General features: G+C 40.2%; 1 protein-coding gene across 2 annotated transcripts in view; it reads left to right on the top strand.

Moving 5' to 3' along the window:
* Positions 1 to 26,717, top strand: part of LOC127662813 (vam6/Vps39-like protein) — a 61,811-nt gene that overhangs the window by 12,953 nt on the left and 22,141 nt on the right. For both annotated transcript variants that reach the window (XM_052154169.1, XM_052154170.1), the window contains 8 exons: positions 6,315 to 6,357; positions 6,540 to 6,634; positions 8,456 to 8,554; positions 8,640 to 8,732; positions 9,227 to 9,410; positions 14,909 to 15,029; positions 25,302 to 25,422; positions 25,563 to 25,692. In XM_052154169.1, coding sequence (XP_052010129.1) covers positions 6,315 to 6,357; positions 6,540 to 6,634; positions 8,456 to 8,554; positions 8,640 to 8,732; positions 9,227 to 9,410; positions 14,909 to 15,029; positions 25,302 to 25,422; positions 25,563 to 25,692 — 886 coding nt within the window. The remainder of the gene's footprint in view (positions 1 to 6,314; positions 6,358 to 6,539; positions 6,635 to 8,455; positions 8,555 to 8,639; positions 8,733 to 9,226; positions 9,411 to 14,908; positions 15,030 to 25,301; positions 25,423 to 25,562; positions 25,693 to 26,717) is intronic.

Raw genomic sequence — 26,717 nt, forward strand, 5'->3', positions numbered from 1 at the left:
ACAAGAAATAGGTATTTGACAAAAACAGTATCATAAATAGTAGCAGTTCTTTCTTAAGTCCTTAACCGTGTTCGTAATCTCTGCATACAAGGCACTTGGATCTTACACTGTGGATGTGATAATTAAGGCTGGGGTAAGAGGGGAGTACATGACATCAGGCAATTGAAATCTGAATTGGGTGCAATTTAAATGCAAATACATACATTTCTATGGAATTGTGCAATCCTCTCATACCATGTGTTGTGTAATCTTCTCATACCGTGGGAAAAGCCTGTTTAACCCATTCCCTTCACCCATACTCAGTTATCATATTATCCAGCCCATTGAGCTGGATATATGTGGGCATAGATTAAATTACTATCATGTATAGGGGCTCAAATACATATCAAGCAATGTCACTTTCCTTAAGGGTACTGCATGATTGGGATGATTTTCCTCTTCATTGCTTCATATGCATCCCAGAACTCCTTTTCTACTCCTTTATGTGAGATTCGTAGTCTGGCCGGGAAAAGCAGGCTGTACCGGATTCCTTGTCGTCCCTGGAGCATTTTCCTGACATTGGTAAAAGCCACCCTTCCCCTGGTTGTGTAGTCAGGGAAGATGGAAATTTGGTTTCCATCATAGCTGAGTGGAGCTCGACTTCTGGCTTTTCTCAGAATCTCCATGCAATCTCCATCGTAAGTGCATCTTTGCTGTGATGACACAGGGTTTGTTTCCTGGTTTCCAAGGTACGAGGCTGCGATGCGATCGTTTAATTTTCGCTGTGGGCGAGCTTATTCCTGATTGTTCAAGGACCCACACAATGTGAATGTTCCCTCTCCTCATCCGTCCTTCCATATCCTCACATTTTTCTTTCAAATCTTACACGTGGTTTTTAAGTTTAATTACTGTAGCCTGGAGAGGAGCCACCTCATCTGGCCATGTAGGGAGCCCTTCCCCAAAATCCTTGATGTTGCTCTTTAATTTGCTCAATTTCAGAGTGTGTAGCAGGAGCATTGGATGCAATTTCAGCCCTCACTGCCTGTAGTTCACATTTTATTGTCTCGAAGTTTTCAGTTAGTGCACTCTTCAGCTCTTGCTTTATTATAGAGGATATATACAGTCAGGTCCATAAATATTGGGACATCGACACAATTCTAATCTTTTTGGCTCTATACACCACTACAATGGATTTGAAATGAAATGAACAAGATGTGCTTTAACTGCAGACTTTCAGCTTTAATTTGAGTCCAAATCAGGTGAACGGTGTAGGAATTACAACAGTTTGTATGTGTGCCTCCCACTTTTTAAGAGACCAAAAGTAATGGGACAGATTAACAATCATAAATCAAACTTTCACTTTTTAATACTTGGTTGCAAATCCTTTGCAGTCAATTACAGCCTGAAGTCTGGAACGCATAGACATCAACAGACGCTGGGTTTCATCCCTGGTGATGCTCTGCCAGGCCTCTACTGCAACTGTCTTCAGTTCCTGCTTGTTCTTGGGGCATTTTCCCTTCAGTTTTGTCTTCAGCAAGTGAAATGCATGCTCAATCGGATTCACGTCAGTTGATTGACTTGGCCATTGCATAACATTCCACTTCTTTCCCTTAAAAAACTCTTTGGATGCTTTCGCAGTATGCCTCGGGTTATTGTCCATCTGTACTGTGAAGCGCCGTCCAATGAGTTCTGAAGCATTTGGCTGAATATGAGCAGATGATATTGCCCGAAACACTTCAGAATTCATCCTGCTGCTTTTGTCACCAGTCACATCATCAATAAATACAAGAGAACCAGTTCCATTGGCAGCCATACATGCCCACGCCATGACACTACCACCGCCATGCATCACTGATGAGGTGGTATGCTTTGGATCATGAGCAGTTCCTTTCCTTCTCCATACTCTTCTCTTCCCATCACTCTGGTACAAGTTGATCTTTGCCTCATCTGTCCATAGGATGTTGTTCCAGAACTGTGAAGGCTTTTTAGATGTTGTTTGGCAAACTCTAATCTGGCCTTCCTGTTTTTGAGGCTCACCAATGGCTTACATCTTGTGGTGAACCCACTGTATTCACTCTGGTGAAGTCTTCTCTTGATTGTTGACTTTGACACACATACACCTACCTCCTGGAGAGTGTTCTTGATCTTGAGTGTTTTCTTCACCCGGGAAAGAATTCTTCGGTCATCCATCACAGTTGTTTTCCATGGTCTTCCGGGTCTTTTGGTGTTGCTGAGCTCACCGGTGCGTTCTTTCTTTTTAAGAATGTTCCAAACAGTTGATTTGGCCACACCTAATGTTTTTGCTATCTCTCTGATGGGTTTGTTTTGATTTTTCAGTCTAATTATGGCTTGTTCACTGATAGTGACAGCTCTTTGGATCTCATATTGAGAGTTGACAGCAACAGATTCCAAATGCAAATAGCACAGTTGAAATGAACTCTGGACCTTTTATCTGCTCCTTGTAAATGGGATAATGAGGGAATAACACACACCTGGCCATGGAACAGCTGAGCAGCCAATTGTCCCATTACTTTTGGTCCCTTAAAAAGTGGGAGGCACATATACAAACTGTTGTAATTCCTACACCGTTCACCTGATTTGGATGTAAATACCCTCAAATTAAAGCTGAAAGTCTGCAGTTAAAGCACATCTTGTTAATTTCATTTCAAATCCATTGTGGTGGTGTATAGAGCCAAAAAGATTAGAAATGTGTCGATGTCCCAATATTTATGGACCTGACTATATGACTTCAGAGTCAAATATATCACTTCAAAATCTATGTTTATATCTTCGAAACGCCCTGTAGTAGCAGTGGAACTGCATGAAGTACTCTGTCCCAAGGCTTCAGGCCTTGCTCCGGAAGGGCTGGAGTACTTGTATTTGCAGAGATTTGCTGTCATCAACGGCAGTAACACTAGTCCGGTGTTTGTATGTGACTAGGAGGAGGACCGGTCTGTGACTATGCACACCCGGCCCCCAATTGGGCTAATCAGCCGAGGAGAGGGGTAAGTAGGGCTGTCGCGGTTAAGAAATTTCCCTTGCGGTTATTATGGGCAGCTCAATAGCGCGATATGCGGTATTACCGCCGTTTTTTTTATTTCGTTTTTTTTTACAAACCTAATTTATCCTGATTTTACTGCATACAAAGCTCTATTGTTGAGTTATGTAGTATATATTGTTACTTTGTAACTGACAGAGAGACACGTTTTAAAACATTTTTGTTTATTGTTAAATGCCAAACAGCAACAAGAACATGCCTTTTCCAAAATGAAAGAAATCAAAGAGTTCTAAAGTATCACATGAAAACAAGTAGCCTAATAAGAAAATGCCTTTTTCTAATTTGAAAACGAAAGAATTCTAAAAGTAGGCTAAGTGAAAATACAGAGAATAAACTTAAGCCTTAACAAATGCGATTTAGACCTGGGTTATCATGTCCTTGTTTCGCGCTAGGAAAACCAACATATTAACCTTATGTGGTTTCAGGGAGGATCGCATGGGGGTAACAATATTCCCGCGGCACTGAAAACCCTTTCCGACGGTGTGCTCGTTGCACAAATACACATGTATTTGCACGCGACTTTGGACAGCAGCGAAATCTAGACTGATTATCGCGCCACCAGGACAGTGGATTCGCGTTGGTGTCGATGCACTCCTCATGCAGATAGCGCGTGAGCTCGTTATCTGCTCGCGCTCTCTTGGGTATGGGCGCTGACGCGGAGGTTGTCCGTGACTTCAGCAGGTCTCCAAGAGTCTTTTCTTTACTGCAGGTGGCACTACCGCTTGCTCTTCGTCTCCAACCTCTGACGCACGGGCAGCGGTCTCTTCGTCCTCCACTCCCACCATCTCTTCGATGAGTGCGGATTTTGTCTCCGTGTCATTGATATGATCGTCCCTATATCGAGGATCTAAACAACACGCCTTTGCCAAAAGTTTTTGTAAGGCAGCTGGTTCATACTTCCCATGTAGAACACCACACATTTTGTGCTTTATGTCCAATGTTAAGGTGGTATCCTCGGATGATGGTTTAAGCCAACCCGTTCAGTTAGCGAGATGACACCTCAAATTAGATGTATTGCCGCGTGTCACAGGAACCTTTTTGCCGCAAATTTTGCATATCGGCTCATCTAAATTCGCTGGCTCGCCCTTTTCATTGGGTTGAAAGCCGAAATGTTCCCAAACTGGCGACGTGACATTAGGTTTTGGGACGAGAGCGACTGCCATCGTTTTAGTAGGCCTATTCAAAATAAACGAAACACCAGATAGAGCTACAATGGTTCGTGGGAAAATGTCGTAACACTCTTGCATAATTATTAATTTATTTAACATTAAATGCACAGTGACAAATGGTAAAAAAAAAGGTCAAAGCCTTATGGAAGAAAGAAAAAAAACTGAACACTGCGATTGCTGCGGTTTCTGCGGTTGCTTTCCTTCCTCTGCGGTTGGCTGGTCAATAGCGCGGTATTACAATATTGCGGTTATCGGGACAGCCCTAGGGGTAAGTGCAACGAGATGCGTCAGTTTGGGAGAGAGAGAGCTATAAGCATTTGCCCTGTATGCATTTGTGTTTGTTTTGTGTTTGTTTTTCAAACAGAAAAACGTGTGTATTAACCCCCTGCATGACAGCGCCAACCGGCGTCCATCCCTCTAAACTCAAACAGTCCACGAACGCCTACGAGAGCCCCCGTGACAACTTTGGATTGCTCAAGTCCTGTGCTTCTATACAAATTTTGTGAGACAGAATTACATAACAGAAAATAATCTATAAAACAAACTCCAGCAAATAAGGAAAATAAATGTCTAGATTAATTCCCAAAACTGTATTAAAAGTTTGTTCCTCCACAAAACAAGCTCTAACCGTTAGCGGAACCAGCACAAAAAAAAAAAAAATCAGTTCAGTTTCCTCGGACAGTCAAACGAATGTTCAGTGAGCTGGTTGTTCATGAGTGCAGCAAATAGGGCTGGGTATCTGTGGCAGGGCGGAGGGCGGGGCCGGGTCGTGATCATACACACCCGGTCCCTTATCATGCTAATCAAGCCTCCGAGAGGGACCGGGTGTGTATGATCACGACCCGGCCCCGCCCTCCGCCCTGCCACAGTATCGTTCAAAAATTTTCGATACCGATAGCTTGACTTCGATGCCGGTTCCTAAATGATACTTTGTTCGATACTTTGGTCGAAAAAAAAAAACTCCGCAGAAAAATGACGAACACTGGCGCTGGTTGGATGCTAGGTGGTACTATGGGATAATTTCCGGTAAACATGGTTAGGGTTAAGCTTACACAATAAAGCAAGACACCTTGATTTGAAACTTTGCACTTTATTTTTTAGTTATTTTAACTAAAAGTTCAAATGAAACTGGAAAAAACATAAGTGCATTTAAAATGTGTTGTTCAACTTTTTGAAAGATGGCTTTACAACAGTTGTCAACATCTCTCTGGCAAAGAAGCTTCATCCATGGATTCTCTACCTGTCGGGTATTTCGTTATCCAGGAAAATATATAATGTGTGTAATAAATTTGTTTTGTTCCCTCCTTCACGATATATATATATACTCCAAAATAAGCAAGGATGTTAAGTGGGTCCTTAAGACCCGAAGCACCAAATTGTGAGTCCAACATGTTTCTGAATTCTGTGTATTTTATTGTTTTTTGACTTTTTAAGCTGCTGGATTTTGTGACATGTTTTTGGTGAGATGTACTGTAGTAATATTTTGGCCTTGCTCATGTTTATTATAATTTATATATATATCTATCCAATTACATCAGAAATCTCTGGGCTGAGGGATCAGTGAATTTTATTGCTTTATTGATTTTGCATTGAAAATTAAATAATTTATTTAATAAACGAAAAGCTAAATCAAATTAATTTCTAAATTCAAATTGCACTCCAAACTAAATGAAAAATCTTAACTGCACCATATCAATTTGTTGACAGCGCAACCTGTTGGCCAAAAGTAATTAGCTTTTATGTCCCATTGCAATTGATAGTATTCATGGTTTTTCAACCATTTTGCCTAAAATCATGACCAGATTGCTTTAATTACCATTGTTATGCCTTATAATGGTTGATTTGCTTGGCTCCTTAATTGCTGCTTGCAGCTATATTTATTATTATTTTTATTAAATGTTAACAGTAAATGTCGAAAGGGCTTGCAAAAGTATGATAGCATTGCAGATAAAGAAAAATTCAGTCCACTACAGGATAGATTGTTACCGTTGTTTACTGTTTGTTTCTTATTAGGTTTAAGTTGTAGTTTGAAGAGCTGAAGAGTTAAACAGTTAATCAAACTGAAGTCTGCTTTTATGTCACTCAAATGACTCTGTCTCCTTTCACAGCTTTTCGTGGTCTCCCAGTACAAAATTTTGGTTAGTCTGTTGGGTGAGTATTTAATCTAGTCATATTTTCATATGATGTGAAGTCATAATCCTTTTTACTTTGTTTTGTGGAGGAAGTTGGTTCACATTTTTATGCACTTGTTGAAAATGTTGATGTGGTGTCATATTACTTGTTGAACCATATAGTTTCAGAATCAGCAGTATCATTGGTCTCTTTCATTTCAGAAAATAGCGTCCATGTTCATGACCTACTCACATTCCAGCAGATCACTGTGGTGTCCAAAGCTAGAGGGGCCACACTGTTTGCCTGTGACCTGCAGGTAAGTAGCAAACAAAGCTCCCTGGCTCAAAATTTTGTTTTTTATATTTAAAGCATAAGCATAAATGATGAATAAACATAAATGATTAAAGCTATGGATCAATATTTAAGGAGTAATCCATTAGTTTGTGGAATGACAAAATTCGGCAATGATTTTGGAGCAAAACTACAGGTCAAAACAAAAACCTTATAAATGTTTCATTTTTTTAATTTCTGCACAGAGACTGGTAAGTCTATTACTAAAATCAGTTGACTTCAGCACCTCTTGTTGCATTATACTAACATATTGTTTTGTATAAAAATATAATTTTTATTGTTTTTCAAAAGTTGGACTGCCTATAACTGCAGATGTATTAAAGTTATCTTCTCATCCTTTTATATTCATATGGTTCAAAACAAACTTTCTTTTTTTGTAGCTTCATGTTTAAGACTCTGTATTTGGTTAAATCCCAGATATGTGGGGCTCTCAGTGTGACTCCATCCATAAATTGTTACGTTTTACCTATTTTCAGTGTTCAAAACAAATTGTGGGTTGCATGATATGAAGCTAGTTTTTCTTGTCTAAGAAGACAATGGTCTAAAGTACAAATAATGTTTAAACTTGAAATGTAAACCTCTTTATTCATTTATATTTTTCCACATAAAGCAATGATGTCACAATTTGGATTTTTAAAGTGTTTCTTTCCCCTTTTTGGACTCATGCCATTGGCATATACTGTAATCTGTGTAAAAATAAAATCATAACACTGCCATTATTTTAGTCTTATTTAAATCTGACCCTGCCTTTACAAAATAGTGGATTACTTGGTAAATATTGATCCATTTCATTTCATATTTTCATACTAATAAAATAAAAGAAATTCAGGTGGATTCAACATGGAAAAACCATGTTTTTATTTAGTATTGCTTATATGCAGTCATTGCAAAAACGTATTTGGACATTTAACCCATTCTTAAAAGTGCATTCAGTGATATTAGTGTTTATGTTTGCAGACACCTAGCTGGTTCAATTTTCCACATATGTGGACATCATCTTTATTAGCGCACTGTTGCGCGAAAAATGTATGCTTTTTTTAAAGCAGCATTTCAAACAAATTAGACACGATGCTCTTTACAACCAAACAGGTTTCAATGAAAAAACTTAGAGGTTTCTTACCAGTGGCACATTTGTTGGTGCCTGTAGGAGCGCTTAACGGAAATCAACGGCATGCTGTTGTACAACGTGATGCGGCTCGCCAGATATTTAACCCTTAAATGACAGTGTAGAGTGTTTTGTTAACAGTATTCAGTCAGTTTAAATGAATTTAAATTATGCATTGCGTATAGCAAAGCCAAAATACCACAAATGTCGAGCAATGTCTGCATACAGTGCCTGTTTTGTAAAAGTGTTTTGACCATCAGCGGCTCGCTTTCTACACTTGCCATTTTCAACTAGACACAACGCTTGCAGAACCATTGTAGTATCCACCTACAGATCCATTCAGGCGCATTAGCGGAGGTTGTAACTTTGTGTCTATCTGATGCTTTATTTTCTTCACAAAACCTTGTGCTCCAGATGCGTCAATAAATTTGAGGTAAACCGCGGTGCCAATGCTTACCGAATCGTGAGTGGTGAATTGTACGGTTAGGTTTTTTACCGATAACCGTTACACGTGGGGTTGCACAAAGTTAAAATATATGAACTCTAATTTACAAGATATATGTCACTGCATTTGATATCAAAATATCAGAGCAAATGGCATCTGTTAAAAAAAAAGCAAAATTTTAAAGCTAACCATTTAAAAAAAAATTATCTACAGTAAGTATGCCCCCCCCCCCGCAGCAATCCAGCACAGGTGAGGCCAAACTGCGCATGTGCGTTGCAGTCAAGAGGAAAATTCAGCTGTTTTACTGGAAGGACAGAGAGTTCCATGAATTGCAGGTTGGTTACGAAACCCAGATATCTAATAATTTTTGAATGGTCCATCAGTTACTGAAGACTAAATCATATTTGGTCTCTGCTGTAGGGGGATGTCACCGCTCCAGACATTCCTAAGTCCATGGCTTGGTGTGAAAACTCCATATGTGTGGGCTTCAAACGAGACTACTATCTGATACGGGTAAGTAAAGAGAACAAATACAGATAGAGGTAGTAATGACATGAATGTGCCCATTGTCAATGGTTATTTGGTTCCAATAATGTTGGGAAAGCTGCTTGCTCCACATTATTGAAAAAGGATTAAACGGTCAGGCTACCTGCAAGTTTACACAGCAAGTTGATAACAAAAAGTAGCTAACATTGAAGCCATGTAAGGAAGAATCTGAGCCGTATCTGCATAAAAATAGTGACGAACAGCAGCATTTGAGAAAAACAAGATGTAGTAGAATGATGCCCAGTGTTTTGAATGAATCCGTTAATTTCTTTTAACAGATTCATGGAAATGAACAAACAAACTGATTAACCACAATGAATCAGCTACTGTAACACTATTGAAACTTTGTAGTTACGTCACTTCTGTTAGTCAGTTACTCTCCAACACTTGTTTACAAATATAAGTGAATGTCATAGGATATCTTCTGAATTAAAAATAAATGTGTAATATTTCTTTCTCAGATGGATGGACGTGGCTCCGTCAAGGAGTTGTTCCCTACAGGGAAACAGTTGGAACCGTTGGTGGCCCCATTGGCTGACGGGAAGGTAGCAGTGGGCCAGGATGACCTCACAGTTGTCTTGAATGAAGAAGGGGTCTGCACTCAGAAGTGTGCCCTCAACTGGACAGACATCCCTGTAGCGATGGGTATGATGTTATTCTTAATTAATATGTTTCAACAAAGTTCTCATTAGCTCAGCAACTCGCCAAATATGTATCATCAAACAGGTTCAGTCACTTTTAAAATAATATGAATATGGGCCACCAGAGTTTAGTTGATCTCCATTTGTTTTCATATTTAAGTGAATTGTTTGTTTTGTAGTACAAATTGTTAATCTCATCACCCACGTTAATGATGAAAATGTATGTTTCTATACAAGATAATTTCCTAACGGGTTAATTACCGCAAACACATCCTGTATATGTGAGATTAATCAGCTATATCTACAACATAAACGTAATAGTAAAATTGACATCTGCACAGACTGAAGTGAATGCACAGGTGAATTTGAACTAAGTTGCACGCTAGGCAGAGATGGTAACTTGGGAATATGCAGTTTCCTTAAAAATGTGCTACATCTAAATCTAAATGTGAGGAATTCACAACAGAGGAACTTCAATAAAGTAGCTAATACATCCAACCCTCTACGGACAAGTCAGAGAAAGAATTGCCATAGGCTAGTACATTTTTGTTATTACTCGCCACACTTTTGGCTACATGTAAGCGTAATGCAACTGAAAGCTAAAAAAGATATTAAGATAACACGTGAAGGGGGCATCATAAATAATATACAGTATATGTATGTAATATGTGTGTGTGTGTGTGTGTGTGTGTGTGTGTGTGTGTGTGTGTGTGTATATATATATATATATATATATATATATATATATATATATATATATATATATATAGTATATATATTAGTTTTCATATATACATCGATCAGCCACAACATTAAAACCACCTACCTAATATTGTATAGGTCCCCCTCATGCTGCCAAAACAGTGCCAACCATCATCTGAGCATTCTGAGATGATGTTCTTCTCACCACAATTGAACAGAGTGCTTATCTGAGTTACCGTAGACTTTGTCTGTTTGAACCAGTCTGGCCATTCTCTGTTGACCTCTCATCAACAAGGCATTTCCATCCACAGAACTGCCCCTCACTGGATGCGTTTTGGTTTTGACACCATTCGTAGTAAATTCTAGAGGATGTTGTGTCTGAAAATCCCAGAAGATCAGCAGTTACAGAAATACTCAAACCAGCCCGTCTGGCACCAACAATCAATTATGTGATGATCTAATCAGCCAATCATGTGGCAGCAGTGCAGGTCATAAAATATGCAGATACAGGTCAGGAGCTTCAGTAAATGTTCACATCAACCATCATAATGGGACGGTGGCATGGTTGTTGGTGCCAGATAGGCTGGTTTTAGTATTTCATTAACTGCTGATCTCCTGGGATTTTCACGGATCCATGAATCCATTTTGTGCATATTCAGATTTACCTTTCAACTACTGTAGTAGTTTTTTTGGAGGCAGCAAATCTTTTTTTTTTGTCACCAAGAGTGGATGAACATACCTCTACTTCTTTTTGATGCTTCAAATAAACTATACAGTGTATATATATAAAAAAATACAGTTTACAACATTTTTATTTTTCTAATCTGTTGGCTTTTGTGAACCTACACCACAGATGTTGCACCTGTTTTAACAACAATCTCCCCTTAATTTTCTTGACTTCCTTTTGATCATATCAGCAATAATTAATACAGTGATGGAGAAGTACAGATGTGCATGTTAAAGAGATGATTCAGATGTCTGGATCACATGTGACGCTGTCCCGGGAGAGTGTTTCAGATCACAGTAGACTGCTGCATCCTCTGCTGTAGATTGCTCTGAATCGGCCTGAAAAATCAGAATTGAAAAGAATCAGCTTGAAGTGCATAACTCCTTTAGTGAATCTGCCGTTAAACCAGCATGCGCAAATTTGACCAGCAGCAACTCATTCCCTGCACAAGCCTGGTTTCAGTCTCGCATGGAGCATGTCCACTGATAGACGCGATATAGCAAAATATCTGTCGATTGACACTTTATATCATCACCACAATATATATCGTCAAATCGTCCAGCCCTAGCTGCCAGTAAGAATCAAGCAGATGCTATGGCTCAATATAACAGTTAAAGGGGGCCCCCTTGTGGCCCGAGAGGGAAGAGAGAATGTAAATGCAAGGAGAGAGTTGTTTGTTGTCATGTATTAAATTGCAACAAATAGTTAGCTAACGTTATACAGTTGTGTCCCGTTGTGTATAATTATTGTGTTTTGTGTAGTTAATATTTTCCATTTTTTAAGTTAATTTATTCAGATTTGTTAAAGATTGAATTGTGGTGTCATTCTTGGGTGGGGGTCCTCAAAGTAGGAGTTCGTTTAGGGCCCCGAAATGCTTAGAAACAGCCCTGTGTCACATCATAAACACTGCGTTTTTAGGACGCTAAATCTAGTTTAAAACCTAGAAAAATCTTGAAAACCCTGCATTCGAAATTGTGCTACGTCCATCTGTGTGTGAACGCAAGAACGTGTCCTGGTTTTGTGCAGTCTGCTGTCAGTAAGTGTGGTTTGTTGCCTGTTCAGCTGGAGTTACACTTACTGCCCCCACTGACCGTGACTCATAAAAACATGGTGGCCATTCCTTATTTTGATCCAGGGGCATGATTATTGAATTAATGTTTTTAACATGTTATTTTTATATAAATTTGATTGCACTGAATTAACACTTTAATGATGCTCGGCTTTCATATTAATTAATTGAAACCGCTCTCAGCTTCGCTCACAACGCGCCAGTGGTAACATAGGGTCAGACTGGATGAACTTGCTAATGCTAGCTAATGCTAACAATTGGGTTACGTCGGACATCATATCATTCCATCATGGCAACGGTTGCGCCCTCTCATCGTCTCTAGTGAAGATCACGACAGAACAACAGTGATGTGGACAACAGCTCTGATCTTTCTGCGCTGTAATCTTGAATATTGTTCTCTAGCACCAAACATGCATAATTTCTGCCCCGCATCGCACGCGTCACCTCTTTTCCCTGCATGTGCGTAGACATAAAGCGCTGCATGAGTTAATGTGGTTTCAAAGCACCTTTTAGACCAAAACGTTTTTCCCTTCTAAATGTATCTTTATTAATCAGCATGTTATGAGCCTTTAATAATAACAAATCCAATAAACAAATCGATTTCTGTTCTAATTTTATGAAAATTAATTAGATGTCTGGAATGGATAAGGAAAGACTAAAATTACTAGTTGGTAGCCTAGTCTCTCACTTTAATGAAAATATACAAATGTTTTTTTTTTTTACTTTTTCAAAATTCTCTCAGACACCCCTGAACGCACATTCAGCATCATTCCACAGTCACAAGGGCTTCTATACCCTATACTTGGTATATGTATAAATGTATATCGTGATAAATATCGATACTGAACAATATGAAAAAGATTATCGTGATAACAATTTTGGGCATATCGCCTAGCACTAATATATATAAGATAATATGTTGAGTAACTTAACTAACTTGCAAAGATAAATGTAGAAATAGAGATGCTGGGTAGTTCCCAGAGACGATTACAGAATAATGTACTTCTGGAAGAATGGAAAGACAACAGTGCTTGTTCCATCTCTGCAGAGTAACTGTCAAACATCCAGAGGAGTATGTTTTTGAAGAGCTCTGGCTTTTACAGTATTGTCTCGTCCAGAATGGAGTATTAGCATGTTCTTGGCTCTGGTTTGAGCTGGATATTTCTTTCCCACATGTGTAGAAGTCTTCTGAGTCACTAGTGGCCTTAAGATCAGAGGAGGCGGCAGCCTATTTTGCCAGGGCTTCAGCCCCGAATGTTTTGAGTGTAGCCCCGAATGTATTTTGAAAAGTTGACTGACAAATATGAAACCGGACAATAGTCTATGTAAACCCCCGTAATCATAAGTTGCCTTATTTCATTGTGCTTTGGCTTTGCACATACTGCATACAGCCTGTAAAAATAGACATAGGCATAATCTAGCCTATAGAATAAGTTTCTTTGCTGTCGGTAGCCTATGGGCGACTCCGTTTCTTCCTCTCTGTTGAATATTCAGCAGGTAGGGGAGGAGCTTGCACAGTCGTTGACATCAACTAACGTTACTTAGTGCCGAGTTAACAGCAGTTAGCAGGAAAGACAGCAAAAATGAAGCAAATGAGGCTTTGGGGATTTTTCCAAAAGACGTCAGTGGGTAAGAATTCACATTTGTTTTTGTCCTTAAAGTCTGAAGATCATCATCTGGCTGGCTTTCACCCACAGTAGGCTAAACTTCAAGAGGTCCACTACCGACTGTCATTACATGTCGTAGCCTCTAGCCTCCTTGTTAGCGCATCCGCCTCTCACGTCGGAGACTTCGGTTCGAGTCCCGTTCGGATCGTACTTTTCTTGTTTGTCAGGTGTTGTTTTCGCTAAGGATAACCAATAAGCATTAGCATAAAATGTATGCGTGACTTGTTTTGTGATATTAATTTGTAGGAAATATACACTTTGATTTGATTAAATGGTTTTGTAGAGTGTAGCAAAGATGAGCTCCAGACTGAGGAGCAGCAGCAGCAGCTGTGCCAGAATTAGGCATGGAAACTGGTCACAATTAATCAGTCACTTTAATTTAGAGAAAGTTAAAAGTGAAACATTGTTTATCTCAATGATCCTAATGAAAGGATTTTGACAGATGAACATGGAGAATTATATACAGTTCGATGCCATAGTGTGTCAATGAACTTAGACTAAAGTCATTCATGTATTGCTTTTCTTAGGATCTTATACATCATTTTAACTATTTATGTCAAAAAATATAAATAATTTATATTCAATATTTTTTTACCTCACTTTACTCACTATAATATAACTCTTTTGTGATGACTTTATGTTAATGTACATGAAAATTCAAGAATCATGATAGATCTTAGGGCAATCCCACTGATCTGCTCTTCCCAATACATTTTCTTCAATGGTATTGGTCTACAATTTGACATATGTAGCACTTGATGAATTAGTTGTTTGAAGCTGATTTGCAATAAGTTATGTGCTGTATCTGTTCTTTTGCATCACAGATGATTCAGGGAGGAGAGAGAATGAGTTAGTCGAGGATAGTACTAGAGTGGAAGATTTAGGAACTGTAGAAACAGGCCCAGCCAGAGCAAAACTCAAAGAATACCCTCTCACCAGCTTTGGACTACAGAGAAGTGGTTGCTAGTGTAAAAATAAAATTGTCTGGTCTAAGCCCCAGATGTCCTTCAATGCTGGAAACGCCTCTGCTTAAGATATTTACGATTGCAGATTTGACTTCCTAAAATATACCACATGTGGTAGTCTATTACTATTGCTCTAGCTTGTGTTGATGAAACTATAAAATATAAGATATTTTTGGCAAGTTTGTAACTAGTACTGGGTGAAATGTAAGGGATAAGGTGCAGTCAGCCAGTACTTATCGCAGAATAAAGGTATTGTATCATGCAAAAACAACCGTTGACTGTACGTTATCCCACTTACAGATCATTACAAGATGTTGTGCTAGAATTTTTTTATCACTAGTCTCATGTGTCCATTCTCTTATCTTTCTTCAGCACACCAGCCACCGTACATCATTGCAGTGTTGCCACGTTATGTAGAGATCCGAACCCTTGAGCCCAGACTGCTGGTTCAAAGCGTCGAACTACAGAGGCCACGGTTCATCACCTCTGCTGGGTAAGACATCACTACCCACACACACATTAGTCTAGTTTAAAGGAAAACGGTGTAAACATTTGAATATATGATGGACTGTTGCTTTCCAGCAGAGATGCACATGCCCAATCCTTTCTGACTGAAGATCTAAACTGACACAAACAAACACTACTCAATTAATACTTGGCCTATACTGTGGCAAATCACTAACACACTTCCTTTTTCAATGTTTGTTTCCTTTTTCATTGAGACCTCTGGTGTAGAGATGGTTTCAGCTTGAAGACAGTCTTCAATGTGTACTTCCTGATTAGAAAAAAAGGCTAATTCAGCAGATAACTACAGGGTACATCGTCTTATTCAGGGATATTTCTCCTCTAGCAATGGCCGCCAGAACCAGTGCAAATCTCGTCAACGGAAAATGAACAAAGGAAAATGTTGGTTCACAAAGGTTGAATGAAGATGAGATAAAAAAAAAAGAGGCATCATGACAATAATCAAACAGTTTTAATTACAACATACAGTACTTCGGATGAAAAATTCGGAGAAAATAATACCGCAAGATATTAACAATGCGCTAACACGTTTTTTTATTTCTGAATGTTTTTTTTTTTTTAATGTTTTCGGCTTGAGCTGTGAACACCTGTACAATGAGCTTTACTAAAAGGTTAATAATCAGGTTAGGGATGTGAATTTTCAGACATTTTCTTAATCGGTCGTCGTGGAAATTAACGATCAATTAATTGATTAATTGTTAACATTAATATTGCAAAATGCACATGGAGGTCTCCAAATAATATGTGCATGTAGCCTATTGTTTAAAAATACTTTTCATGAATACACTGAACAAAGAATATTTGAAGAGGAAAATGCCTATACTTACATTACTTTAATGTATTTAAATACATTTAGGCTGTATTTAGTACAAATTTGTGAATTGTTTACTTTTAAAGAATTAGTCTTCTGTTAAAAATAACTTAATATATCACTTATGCATATTTATGTTGACTAAAACTTAAAATCATGGGATATTTCAGACCGTTGGACTTATTTTGATTTTTTTCAAATTATTACACGCTGCTTAGGGGTGGGCGATATGACAAAAATCTTATATCAAGGTACGAGTAATTTTATATCACGATAACGATATATATCACAATATATAATTTTTTTTCTGTAAAATTGTATTTCAATTTCTGTTTTAAGCCATGTCACAATGTGTAATTTGACTGTGGAATCAGTCAGTGAATTAAATACTTTATAAATTAAAACTACTCCATAATTTTCTCTTTATTTGCAAGTTGACAAACAAAGTAAAAAAATGCCACATTTCAGTCTGATGATGTGCACTAATCTTATTCTTTTTCTTATAATATTATTATTATTATATTAATATTAATATTATAATAATAATATTAATAATTATTATTATTATAATTTTATAACTTTCCTCAAGAAACTTTACATATCAAAGCAATGCAATAACATATAAATAAAAACATTATCCATAAATAAACACTTAATTAGGCTCTTAGTGTTTTTAGTAATCTATATAAAGAAAATATAAAATACGGTATGGATGGCTTGTTTCCTGATATCAAACATCATTTGAACTGAATTTTAAAAGGATTTTGATATGTATTTTAAAATCCCACATGACAATGAGAGAAACCTGAATGAGTAGCAGGTGTGATCTTCACTTTCACAGGAGCACAAATGAAGGGAATGGGATGCCTTCAGCACTCACGCGCACTTGTATCAGATTGAGCATCCGTTTAACACTTGCACAAAACACAGCTGCGCATGTTTGGATGGGAGGCATGTTTGGAGCGTGGAATAAATCACATTGAATTTGCTTTGACGGTCGCTCAAGCAAAATTTCGGGCCTTAGATTCAGTGACATTTTCTTGTGTTCTAAACATGCTTTTCATCTAATGACATGTGCAGCTGTCAGTGAAAAACTATGTTTTTCATCATTTCTCTCAGTCTCACGAGAAGCCTTGCCACTGATAGACACGCGCACATGGATATTTACATATATCTACATACACAGGGTTGGGGAGTAATGAAATACATGTAATGGGAATACGTCTGTCTGCAAAATAAAAGGGAGAGAGAAGTCAGGTGCATGAAGAAGCGGCCCCCCACAAAGTGCGGCTTTAATCTGCATAAACGCCTGTTGGCACTGCTCCGACCATTGAACCGGATCTGGTGTCCCCTTTTTAGTGAGGTCAGTCAGCGGGCTGGTGACGTACAAATAATTAGGCACAAACCTTCTATAATAGCCAGCCAGCCCCAGGAACTGCCTCACCCCCTTTTTGGTCTTAGGTCTAGGGCAAGTTGCAATCGCCGCGGTCTTATCAATTTGGGGACGCACCTGACCATGACCCAAGTGGAACCCCAGATACCGTACCTCCACACGCCCAATCGCGCACTTCTTAGGGTTTGCCGTGAGCCCCGCCCACCGCAGCGATCTCAGGACGGCCCTCAGATGTTGCATGTGCCGCTGCCAATCATTGATATAAATTATAATATTATCTAAATAGGCAGCGGCGTAAGCGGTGTGAGGTCTGAAGATCCTATCCATGAGTCGTTGAAACGTGGCTGGGACCCCAAACAAACCGAAAGGAAGCATCACAAATTGGTGTAATCCAAACGGCGTAGTGAAGGCTGTTTTCTCACGGACATTGGTGTCAAGGGGATCTGCCAATAGCCCTTTGTTAAATCTAAGGTGGAATAAAATCGAGCAGTACCTAACCGATCGAGCAGTTCATCAACACGGGGCATTGGGTACGCGTCAAATTTAGACACCGCGTTGACTTTTCTATAATCCACACAGAACCGTACAGACCCATTGCTCTTGGGAACAAGGACGACCGGGCTGGACCAATCACTGTGGGATTCCTCTATTACTCCCATCTCAAGCATCGCATCCAATTTTTCCCGAACTATTTTCTTTTTGTGTTCGGGCAGGCGATAGGGGCGGCTACATACCACCACTCCCGGCTCGGTCTCGATGTGGTGTTGTATGATGTTCGTACGGCCCGGTAGCGGAGAAAACACATCTGCAAATTCTTTTTGTAACTCAGAAACATCTGCAAGTTGGCGCGGTGAGAAGTGGTCTCCACAAGTAACCGGGGTGTTGAGATTGCGGGCTTTGTTTATCTCCGGTCCAAGCTCCGCCCCCTCCGGAACTACCGTTGCCAACGTCATAAAGGCCGCCACTTCTCTCCACAATTTGAGGAGGTTGAGGTGATATATTTGACGTGCGCCCCCTCTATCGGTACGTTTAACCTCATAATCGAGATCCCCTACTCGTCGTCCTCGCCACTTGGCGAGCAATTTAGAGCTCGATGTTGGGAGTAATACAAGCACCTTATCTCCCGGTGCAAATTCCCGTAGCTGAGCACACCTGTCATACAGCCGGCATTGGCGTTCTTGAGCCTGGAGCAAATTCTCCTGTGTTAATTGCCCCAGTGAATGGATCTTTGCTCTAAGATCAAGAACGTACTGAATTTCGTTTTTACTATTCGAAGGTCCCTCCTCCCAAGTTTCACGGATGACGTCAAGGACCCCGCGTGGGCGTCGCCCATACGGCAGCTCAAATGGGGAGAACCCTGTGGAGGCTTGCGGAACCTCTCGTATCGACTTAATGCCCAACAGGTCGTAAAGTTCACGAAGTGTTTGTGACATAAAAGTCGTGCCTTTGTCGGTGAGGATTTCTTTCGGAATCCCTACCCGGGAGATAATTTTGAAGAGTGCCCCTGCAACACTACGTGCTGAGATGTTGCTCAGAGGCACTGCTTCCGGATATCGCGTTGCGTAATCCACCAGGACTAACACAAAGCGATGTCCGCGTGCTGTCCGTTCTAATGGCCCGATGAGGTCCATTCCAATTCTCTCGAAGGGGACCTCAATCAATGGAAGGGGGCGCAATGGCGCTTTTGGGGTGGCCGGTGGGTTTACAAGCTGACATTCGCGGCACGCCGCACACCACCTGCGTACGTCGCCGCCAATGCCCGGCCAATAGAAATGGGCTATTAGACGGAGAAGTGTCTTCCTTTCCCCTAGGTGACCGGCCATAAGATTATAGTGAGCCGCCTGGAAAATCATTTCCTGGCAGCTCCGTGGAATCGATAATTGTGTCACGTCCTCTTTTGTTTGAGCGTCCTGCGTCACTCTATATAGCCGATCTCTAATCAAGGCAAAATATGGGTATGAAATGGCGATGCCCGGCCGGAGCTGTTGACCATCAATTACTCTCACTTGGTCAAGAGCATGTTTAAGGGTTTTGTCCCGCGACTGCTCTAGAGGAAAGTCCCCCTCAGGGAATTCCCTGAGAGGAGGGGCGGCCACCTCGCCCCTTCCCTCGTCATTCAGAGCAGCCGAGGACGGCCCTTGCTCCGCCTCCCCTGCCAAAGCATCGCACACCACACACCTCTTTATGCAGGACCCATCCGCGCAAATACCCTCTAAAATATCTTTAAAATCCGGCCAATCAGTACCCAAGATTAGTGGATGAGTGAGGCGGGAACTAACCGCTGGCTCCACACTATGGTTTCTTCCCCTGAATTTAATCGCCAAAGTCACCATGGGATACTTTTGAACATCCCCATGCACACACCTCACCCTCACCACTTTAGCTAAACCCAAAGCCCCGGGTTGAACCAAGCGTTGGTGGATGGTGGTCTGATTGCAGCCGGTATCCAGCAAGGCTTGGTAAATACCCCCCTGATCCTTACCGGAATCCGGTATGCTCCAGCCCAATCGGGGGCAGCCTGCGGGACGTCGGAGACCCGCACCACCGTCCCCACCTCCATCAGCGGACACTGATCCCGGAAATGGTCCTGGTCCCCGCACCTCCAACAGGCCGGCCCAGGCGTTACGCCCGCACTTGTGCTGGCGGGCACCCCCACCTGAGGAGGAGAGCGGCTGAAGGACGGGGAATGGAAAGGAGCATTCTCCCAAGGCTGGGAAGCAGGTCGCACATACCCTCCATGCCTGCGCGGGGCAGGAACGGGCCCTGGGGAGAGAACAGAGCGAGAGAACACAGGGGAGGGGGAGGAGGGGGGTGCAAACACAGGGGAAGGGGAGAGAGAGAAGAAGAAGAGGGCTCGTCCGCCCTCAAGATCGCCACCAAATGGTCCTCCGCCAGCCGAACAGCTTCCTCCAGCGATGCCGGGCGGTGGCACTGAACCCACTCCGCCGTTTTCCTGGGCAGCCGTTGGGCGAATTGCTCCAGCACCACCTGATCGATCACTCCCTCGACGTCGCAGTCCCCCGCGAACAGCCACCGCCGACAGGCGTCCCGGAGCCTTTGAGCAAACGCGAACGAGCGATCCGACTTCTCTAACTTCATGCCCCGGAAGAGCCGGCGATTCTCTTCCGGGCTCCGACCGACCCGTTGCAGAATGGCCCTCTTCAGGTCAGAGTAGGCCAGGAGGTTTGTCGCCGGCAGTTGTTGTGCCGTAAGTTGAGCTTCCCCGGACAGGAGAGGAATTAGGCGGGCTGCCCACTGTTTGGGCGGCCAGCCCCAGATTTCTGCCGTACGCTCGAATAAATCGAGGAAAGCCTCAGGATCATCTGCTGCCCCCATCTTCTGTAACGTGGGCGGGGGTAGCGTAGCGCGGGTGTCCGGGGTCGCGGTTGTGGCCGACGCGGTCTCCTGGCTGATGAGACTCCGGATGGCGAGCCGGTCCTCTGCCTGAGCCCGCATGATCTCGAAAAACCGGCGTTCTTGGTCCTGCTGGAGCTCAAGCAGGGATTGCTGGTGGCCTTGATGTAATCCCGGACGGGCGCTTGACCACGCCCCCGCTGCCACACTGTATTTGTACAGTTTTGAATACTGTATTGGTAATTAGAATACAGTTACATTCAAAAAGTATTTTGATTACTGAAGAGATTACTTTGCATTTTATTGTCATTTGTTTAATTTAATATTTAGTCCTTTCAGATGAAAAACATTTATCCATATAAATGATGCGATCCAACGTGCATTTGAACAGCGGTGAAACACTTTATTACGTTTATATTTATGCATTTGGCAGACGCTTTTATCCAAAGTGACTTACAGTGCGCTTATTACTGGGACAATCTCCCCGGAGCAACCTGGAGTTAAGTGCCTTGTTCAAGACACAATGGTGGTGGCTGTGGAGATCGAACCAGCAACATTCTGATTAACAGTTATGTGCTTTAGCCCACTACACCACCACTACTCCTTATTATGATGTGTTACATTCATACGAGCAGACAGAGAAGTACGTTTGAAGTTCATTTGAAGCAGAAGAAATAGAAATAAACCTTGTGTAAATTGTTAGCTTTACGCTAAGCTAAAATGCTATTTCTAGCCATTTTACATGCACATGTTACCAGACACGATCATATTTTTAATCAAGAAAATTCACGTTGGATCATAATTTCTTTTTTCTAGTAAGATCTTTTTCATATTCTTGATAATTATTATTTTTTTTTTTTTCCTGTAACCTTCCCAACCTTGGACATACACAATGAACAAACCTTGCTTTGTTTTCTGCTCAGTATCAAGTTTTCTAAAGCCAAATCAATTCCACACCACAGAAGACGCACTTTTCCCTTCGTAATCTCCTCTTATCTTCTCATTCAAATTAATTTGAGGAAAGAGCAGTCTCTCCGCCTTCCTCCATTTATCCGACAGAGTGTGTAATGCGTGCGTGTTATGTGCTGTACACATTTCTCGTGTGACAATTTTGCATTACCGCGATATAGATGATAATCCAAAATACATACCGGTTGGCAAATTTCTACTGGTTTATCATGTCTACCGGTATATTGCCCACCCCTATCACTGCTTAAACATAGTGCTTAACATACCGTTTCTAAGGTGACGATGGTGAGATGTCAGTTGAAAACCTTCACGCTTTCCCGACGATTGCTGATGTAAAATTAGGTTGGGATGAAACTAGGAGATCAGCAGTGCTTCTCGCATCTCTGCGTCCTCTTCTGTGAACCAGATAATGACATGCAGCCAGCAAGCACCCTCTACCAGAGGGTGACTGTATAGACACCTATATCAACATCTGCAGGCTTTGTTTCAGAATAATTTATCCTGAAATGAATTGGCAAGTCTGTTGGCAAGGCTTTAATTACCTCAACAAGCTCCTCTAAAGTAATATCGAGTCAAGAGAGTCTTTTTTTATCATTCGTCAATTTAGGATATTCTAATGGCTCTACAAAGTTTCTTATATCCTTATCAGTAGTCAAAGACGTGGAACTTTAAAGATCAAAATATAATTATTTCAAGCCCTTATTAATATTTGTGGCAGAGGTAAATATATTGCTTCTAGAAGACTTCAATGAAGAAATGGTGGAAAAACTCTCTCAGTTTTATGTATCTGGCAAGAGTTTCCATGCCTTGTCTACCGAATCAAAGTATGTTTGTCTTTCCCTGAATAAGCAAAACTCTACCTTCTGGACAGAATAGTATTTTACCTATATTTTAGCGGAGTCAACTCTCTTAAGACCACTGGATGGCATTTAGTGCTTCAGCTCTGTTTCAGCAATTTTAATACTCTTGTCTAATTCCATGAATTCCTGCTTTGATCTTTTTAATCAGTGAGGCATATTGTATGATCCGCCCCCTAAGAACTGCCTTAAATGCCTCCCATGCCATGCCCACAGAGGACACTGAGGACCAATTGCACTTCACATAAATATAAACTTCTGTCTTTAACATTTGTTGAAATGCTGGGTCCTGCAGAAGGGATGAATTTAAGTGCCATTTATATGATTTTCTTTCCTCTATATGCAGCTACATCTCTAAACACACCAAAGCATGAACTGAAAATAAAATGTTTCCAATTGAGCAATTGGTGGGAAATGAAAAAAGTTATATATATATATTATAGAGTAAATCTTATGAACCGATGAAAAAAAAAAGGTGTGGATCCATTAATAGATTGAAGTCTCCATCCAAAACCATATCATGAAGGAACCCAACTGCTTGTAATTTCCCTCAAGATCTATAAAAAAAAGTTCTGATCATCAATGTTGGGTGCATAAATATTAGCGAAAATAAGATTTTGCCCCTGTATTTCAGCTAAAACAATAATGACTCCTAAATTATCTTTAATCTGTTTGAGACAATTAAATTGTAAATGCTTACCTATCAATGTGATGACTCCCCTGCTCTTACTCATACCAGCACTGCAAAACACATGGCCACCCAATGCTCTACCAAGTTTTTCAGCTTCCTTTTCAGAAAGGAACACTATATCAAATTTTTTACGCTTAAGAAAAGAAGTACCCTTCCTTTTTTTATAGGGTGCCCCAGCCAATAAACATTCCAAAATTAACAATTTACCAATATTAAAGTGTGACATGTTGACATGTGAAGAAAAATTGTGTAACCAGTTCTAAATGACATAGACCACAATTCAACATTGATGTAACCATAAAATCCTTAGTAAACCACAGAACAGAAAAAAATGTGCTTCAACCTCGCGCATAACATTCCCAACTGGTGTCCAACCCCCGGAAATCTGATGCTCCATGCACACACACGAGACCCTCCGTGACACCATTGCTACAAGATTACTTCGGTCCAGTGTTTTCTTTTTTTTACACAAAAGTGCAACAACAGTAAATTGTCTGGTATAGTTTGGTAGCATGTAGCTGTATGTGTGTATCAGTATGCTATGTTAGCTGATAAGTAGTTTTAGTTTAGTCTCAAAGTTTGTAGTAAAACAATCATACTGTGTAATTTTAATTATGCTACCTCATCTGTCAGCATGATGCCAGTGAATCATAATTCAGTCTCCTTGTACGTTATGTCATTGTTTTGGCTGATGCTTGCTCGCTGGCATCCCTATGGAGTGTGTGCACTAGCGCAAGCACGAGCAACAAGTAGCTGTCTGCAGTTCACTTAATGGCCACAGATGTCACTAATAACAAGGGTTTCTGAATCTTACATACTGCACCTTTAAAATACACATTGTTTCAAAAGTATAGCCTCAACATTAAAATCATGTTAACATGTATAATTTTTTATTCTTTTGAAACTGTGTGTATTTTTAATTAGGACAAATTAAAAAATGCAATCATTTTTTGAAAACGAATTAATTACATGACATGCCTATTAATTAATAAAAATAATCACAATTAATTGCATTCATGATTATCTTCTGAGGTAGGCCCCAAAATAAAAAAAATCATATAAATAATGCATAATTATTCAAATATTTATAAATATAATATGTAGGGCCTACAATAAATATGTAATACAGATTCACTTTCTGTTTAAAAATAAATTGTGTATCATTGAACATGTCTACAGCTGACAGCAAATTTGTTTTGCATTGAAACTGGTATTCATCGTCATAAATGCTGCATTTTTAGGATGCTGTGTCAAGTTAAATGTAGTGGAAACTTTGAAAATCACATCTGAAAGTTCTATATTCAGAATACAGGAACAGTATAAAGTATTCTGTTGTGCTTTCTCTTAAGTGAGCGGTTCTCGTTCTGTGGCTGCGCTGCTTGTGAGGATTGTTGTGGTGCGCTGCCACCTGTTGACGTGGCTCGTAAAAACAGATGTACTTGAATTGCTCGTATGGTAGGAAAATCCATACTTTTTATTTTGGAATTTCCATTAGCGACAGTGGACATAATAAAATGCATTGTTTTGTTTATAAACAGTTGACTAAGGTTGAAGTTATTAAAACTAGCTTATTAGATTTAATATTAGCAAACTATAGTTTTTTCTTGTCGTTTAAGACATCTACTTTGTGCATGACATGAATAATTTTTCTAACAATTGTTTACAGACCAATTGTTTCACTTTTAATGGACTATATCACAATTCTAGAAATTCACATACTTTAAGTTAACTCTGCCTTTAAGCAGCTTGGAAAATTCCAGAAAATTATGTCAAGCCTTTACACAATTAGCCAATTAGCTTCTGAATGGAAGTGTACTGAATTGGAGGTGAACCTGTGGATGTGTTTTAAGGCCTACCTTCAAACTCCGTGCCTCATTGCTTGACATAATAGGAAAATCAAAAGAAATCAGCCAAGACCTCAGAAAAAAAATTGTGGACCTCCACAAGTCTGGTGGACCTCCACTCAGCCACGCCACATCACCACAGATATGAAACAAATTAACCTACAAATCTTTTCCTCCATCCATCTTGTGATTATGATATTATTTTAAAAAAAATTCAATTGCTCACCCCAGCTTTCAAGCCATATCTAGATTAGTTGAAGGTATTTTATCTGTCTGAAATATACATTGGCTTAATTTCTTCTTTCCCTTTTTATTCCACAGATCAAATGTTATGTATGTTGCTAGTAATCATTTCGTTTGGCGTCTGGTGCCTGTCTCCATAGCCAACCAGATACGGCAGCTGCTACAGGACAAACAGTTTGAACTGGCTCTTCAATTGGCGGTGAGAAACACTGATCTACAGATACAGTAAATAGAAAATGCCAAAGACTGCAAAAAGAATGCAACTGAATATTCTCCATAGAATACATGGTTGGATGTAGTGCAAAACCTTTCAGTCTCTTTCTTTCTGTACGTCCTCAGAAAATGAAGGATGATTCAGATGCAGATAAGAGACAGCAGATCAATCACATCCAGAACCTGTTTGCTTTCAACCTCTTCTGTCAGAAACGCTTTGACGATTCCATGCAGGTGTTTGCAAAGTTAGGCACAGGTGAGCTTAACCGACACTACCTGCTGTCTTGAGGCACCAGAAAGGAGAATAGATTTCTCTCAAATTATGTTTCTAGATACATTTTTCACTAGTCATTCTTACAATTCTTGACAAAATCTATGTTAAAAAGCTAGTGGTCGACCGATACAGGTTTTTAATGCCCGATGCCAAGAGTAAGGTGGCCAATAGACTGAAATATTGCAAATGCAAATATTTCACAATAGTAAATAACATATACATCAATTTACTTAAAAAAAAGTATTCAATGGAAAGGAGGAGGCGAGAACCGGCTTTTCAATATAAATAATAGTTTAATGATAAACTTAAAAGACAGCACAAACACACACATGACGGACATGTCCGCTAACGATCTCTGTCTCCCGCACGGCCCTCTGCAGTCAGCCTTTAAACCTCACGGAGGCAGAATTTACCTAATACGGGACCGGGTGTGTAGTATCACGACCCGGTCCCGCCCTCCGCCCTGCCACAATGAGGTTCATGAATTACTTCTGTTTAAACGAGAAATCAGTATATTTGCAGACGGCTTATGATATTAGTTTAATTGATATTTCCCCATTTATCATTAGATAAGACAGATAAAAGTTACAGGGAACTGTTGAGAGGAGACAGAAAGAGAATGAATCAGGCGAGCACTTTAACATTATGATCTCCAGTGTGTCTGTCACTACTCTGATATATGGACCATTTAAATGAGACTTTTGCACACCAGTCTGTTATCGTAGTAACATGATGGCATGTAAAAACAAATTGTGATTGGTCGTTTACATATCTCAGACGAATCCTTCACATGCAAGCAGGCGATTCTCACTGCCACAGCCTTAAGAAACAAATCAGCCAAACTGGAAATTGTATCGGCCGATAATGAAAAAATTACAAATCGCATCGGCTTTATCGCCTCACCGATATATCAGTCGACCACTAGTCATGTTACCTTGGTGACAATAGCAGAATTTAATATCAAGTACGTCAACAACTATGTTCAAAACATCACAGAAATCCAAGTG

The sequence above is a fragment of the Xyrauchen texanus genome, chromosome 22 (assembly GCF_025860055.1).
Source record: "Xyrauchen texanus isolate HMW12.3.18 chromosome 22, RBS_HiC_50CHRs, whole genome shotgun sequence".
NCBI classification, from domain to species: domain Eukaryota; kingdom Metazoa; phylum Chordata; class Actinopteri; order Cypriniformes; family Catostomidae; genus Xyrauchen; species Xyrauchen texanus.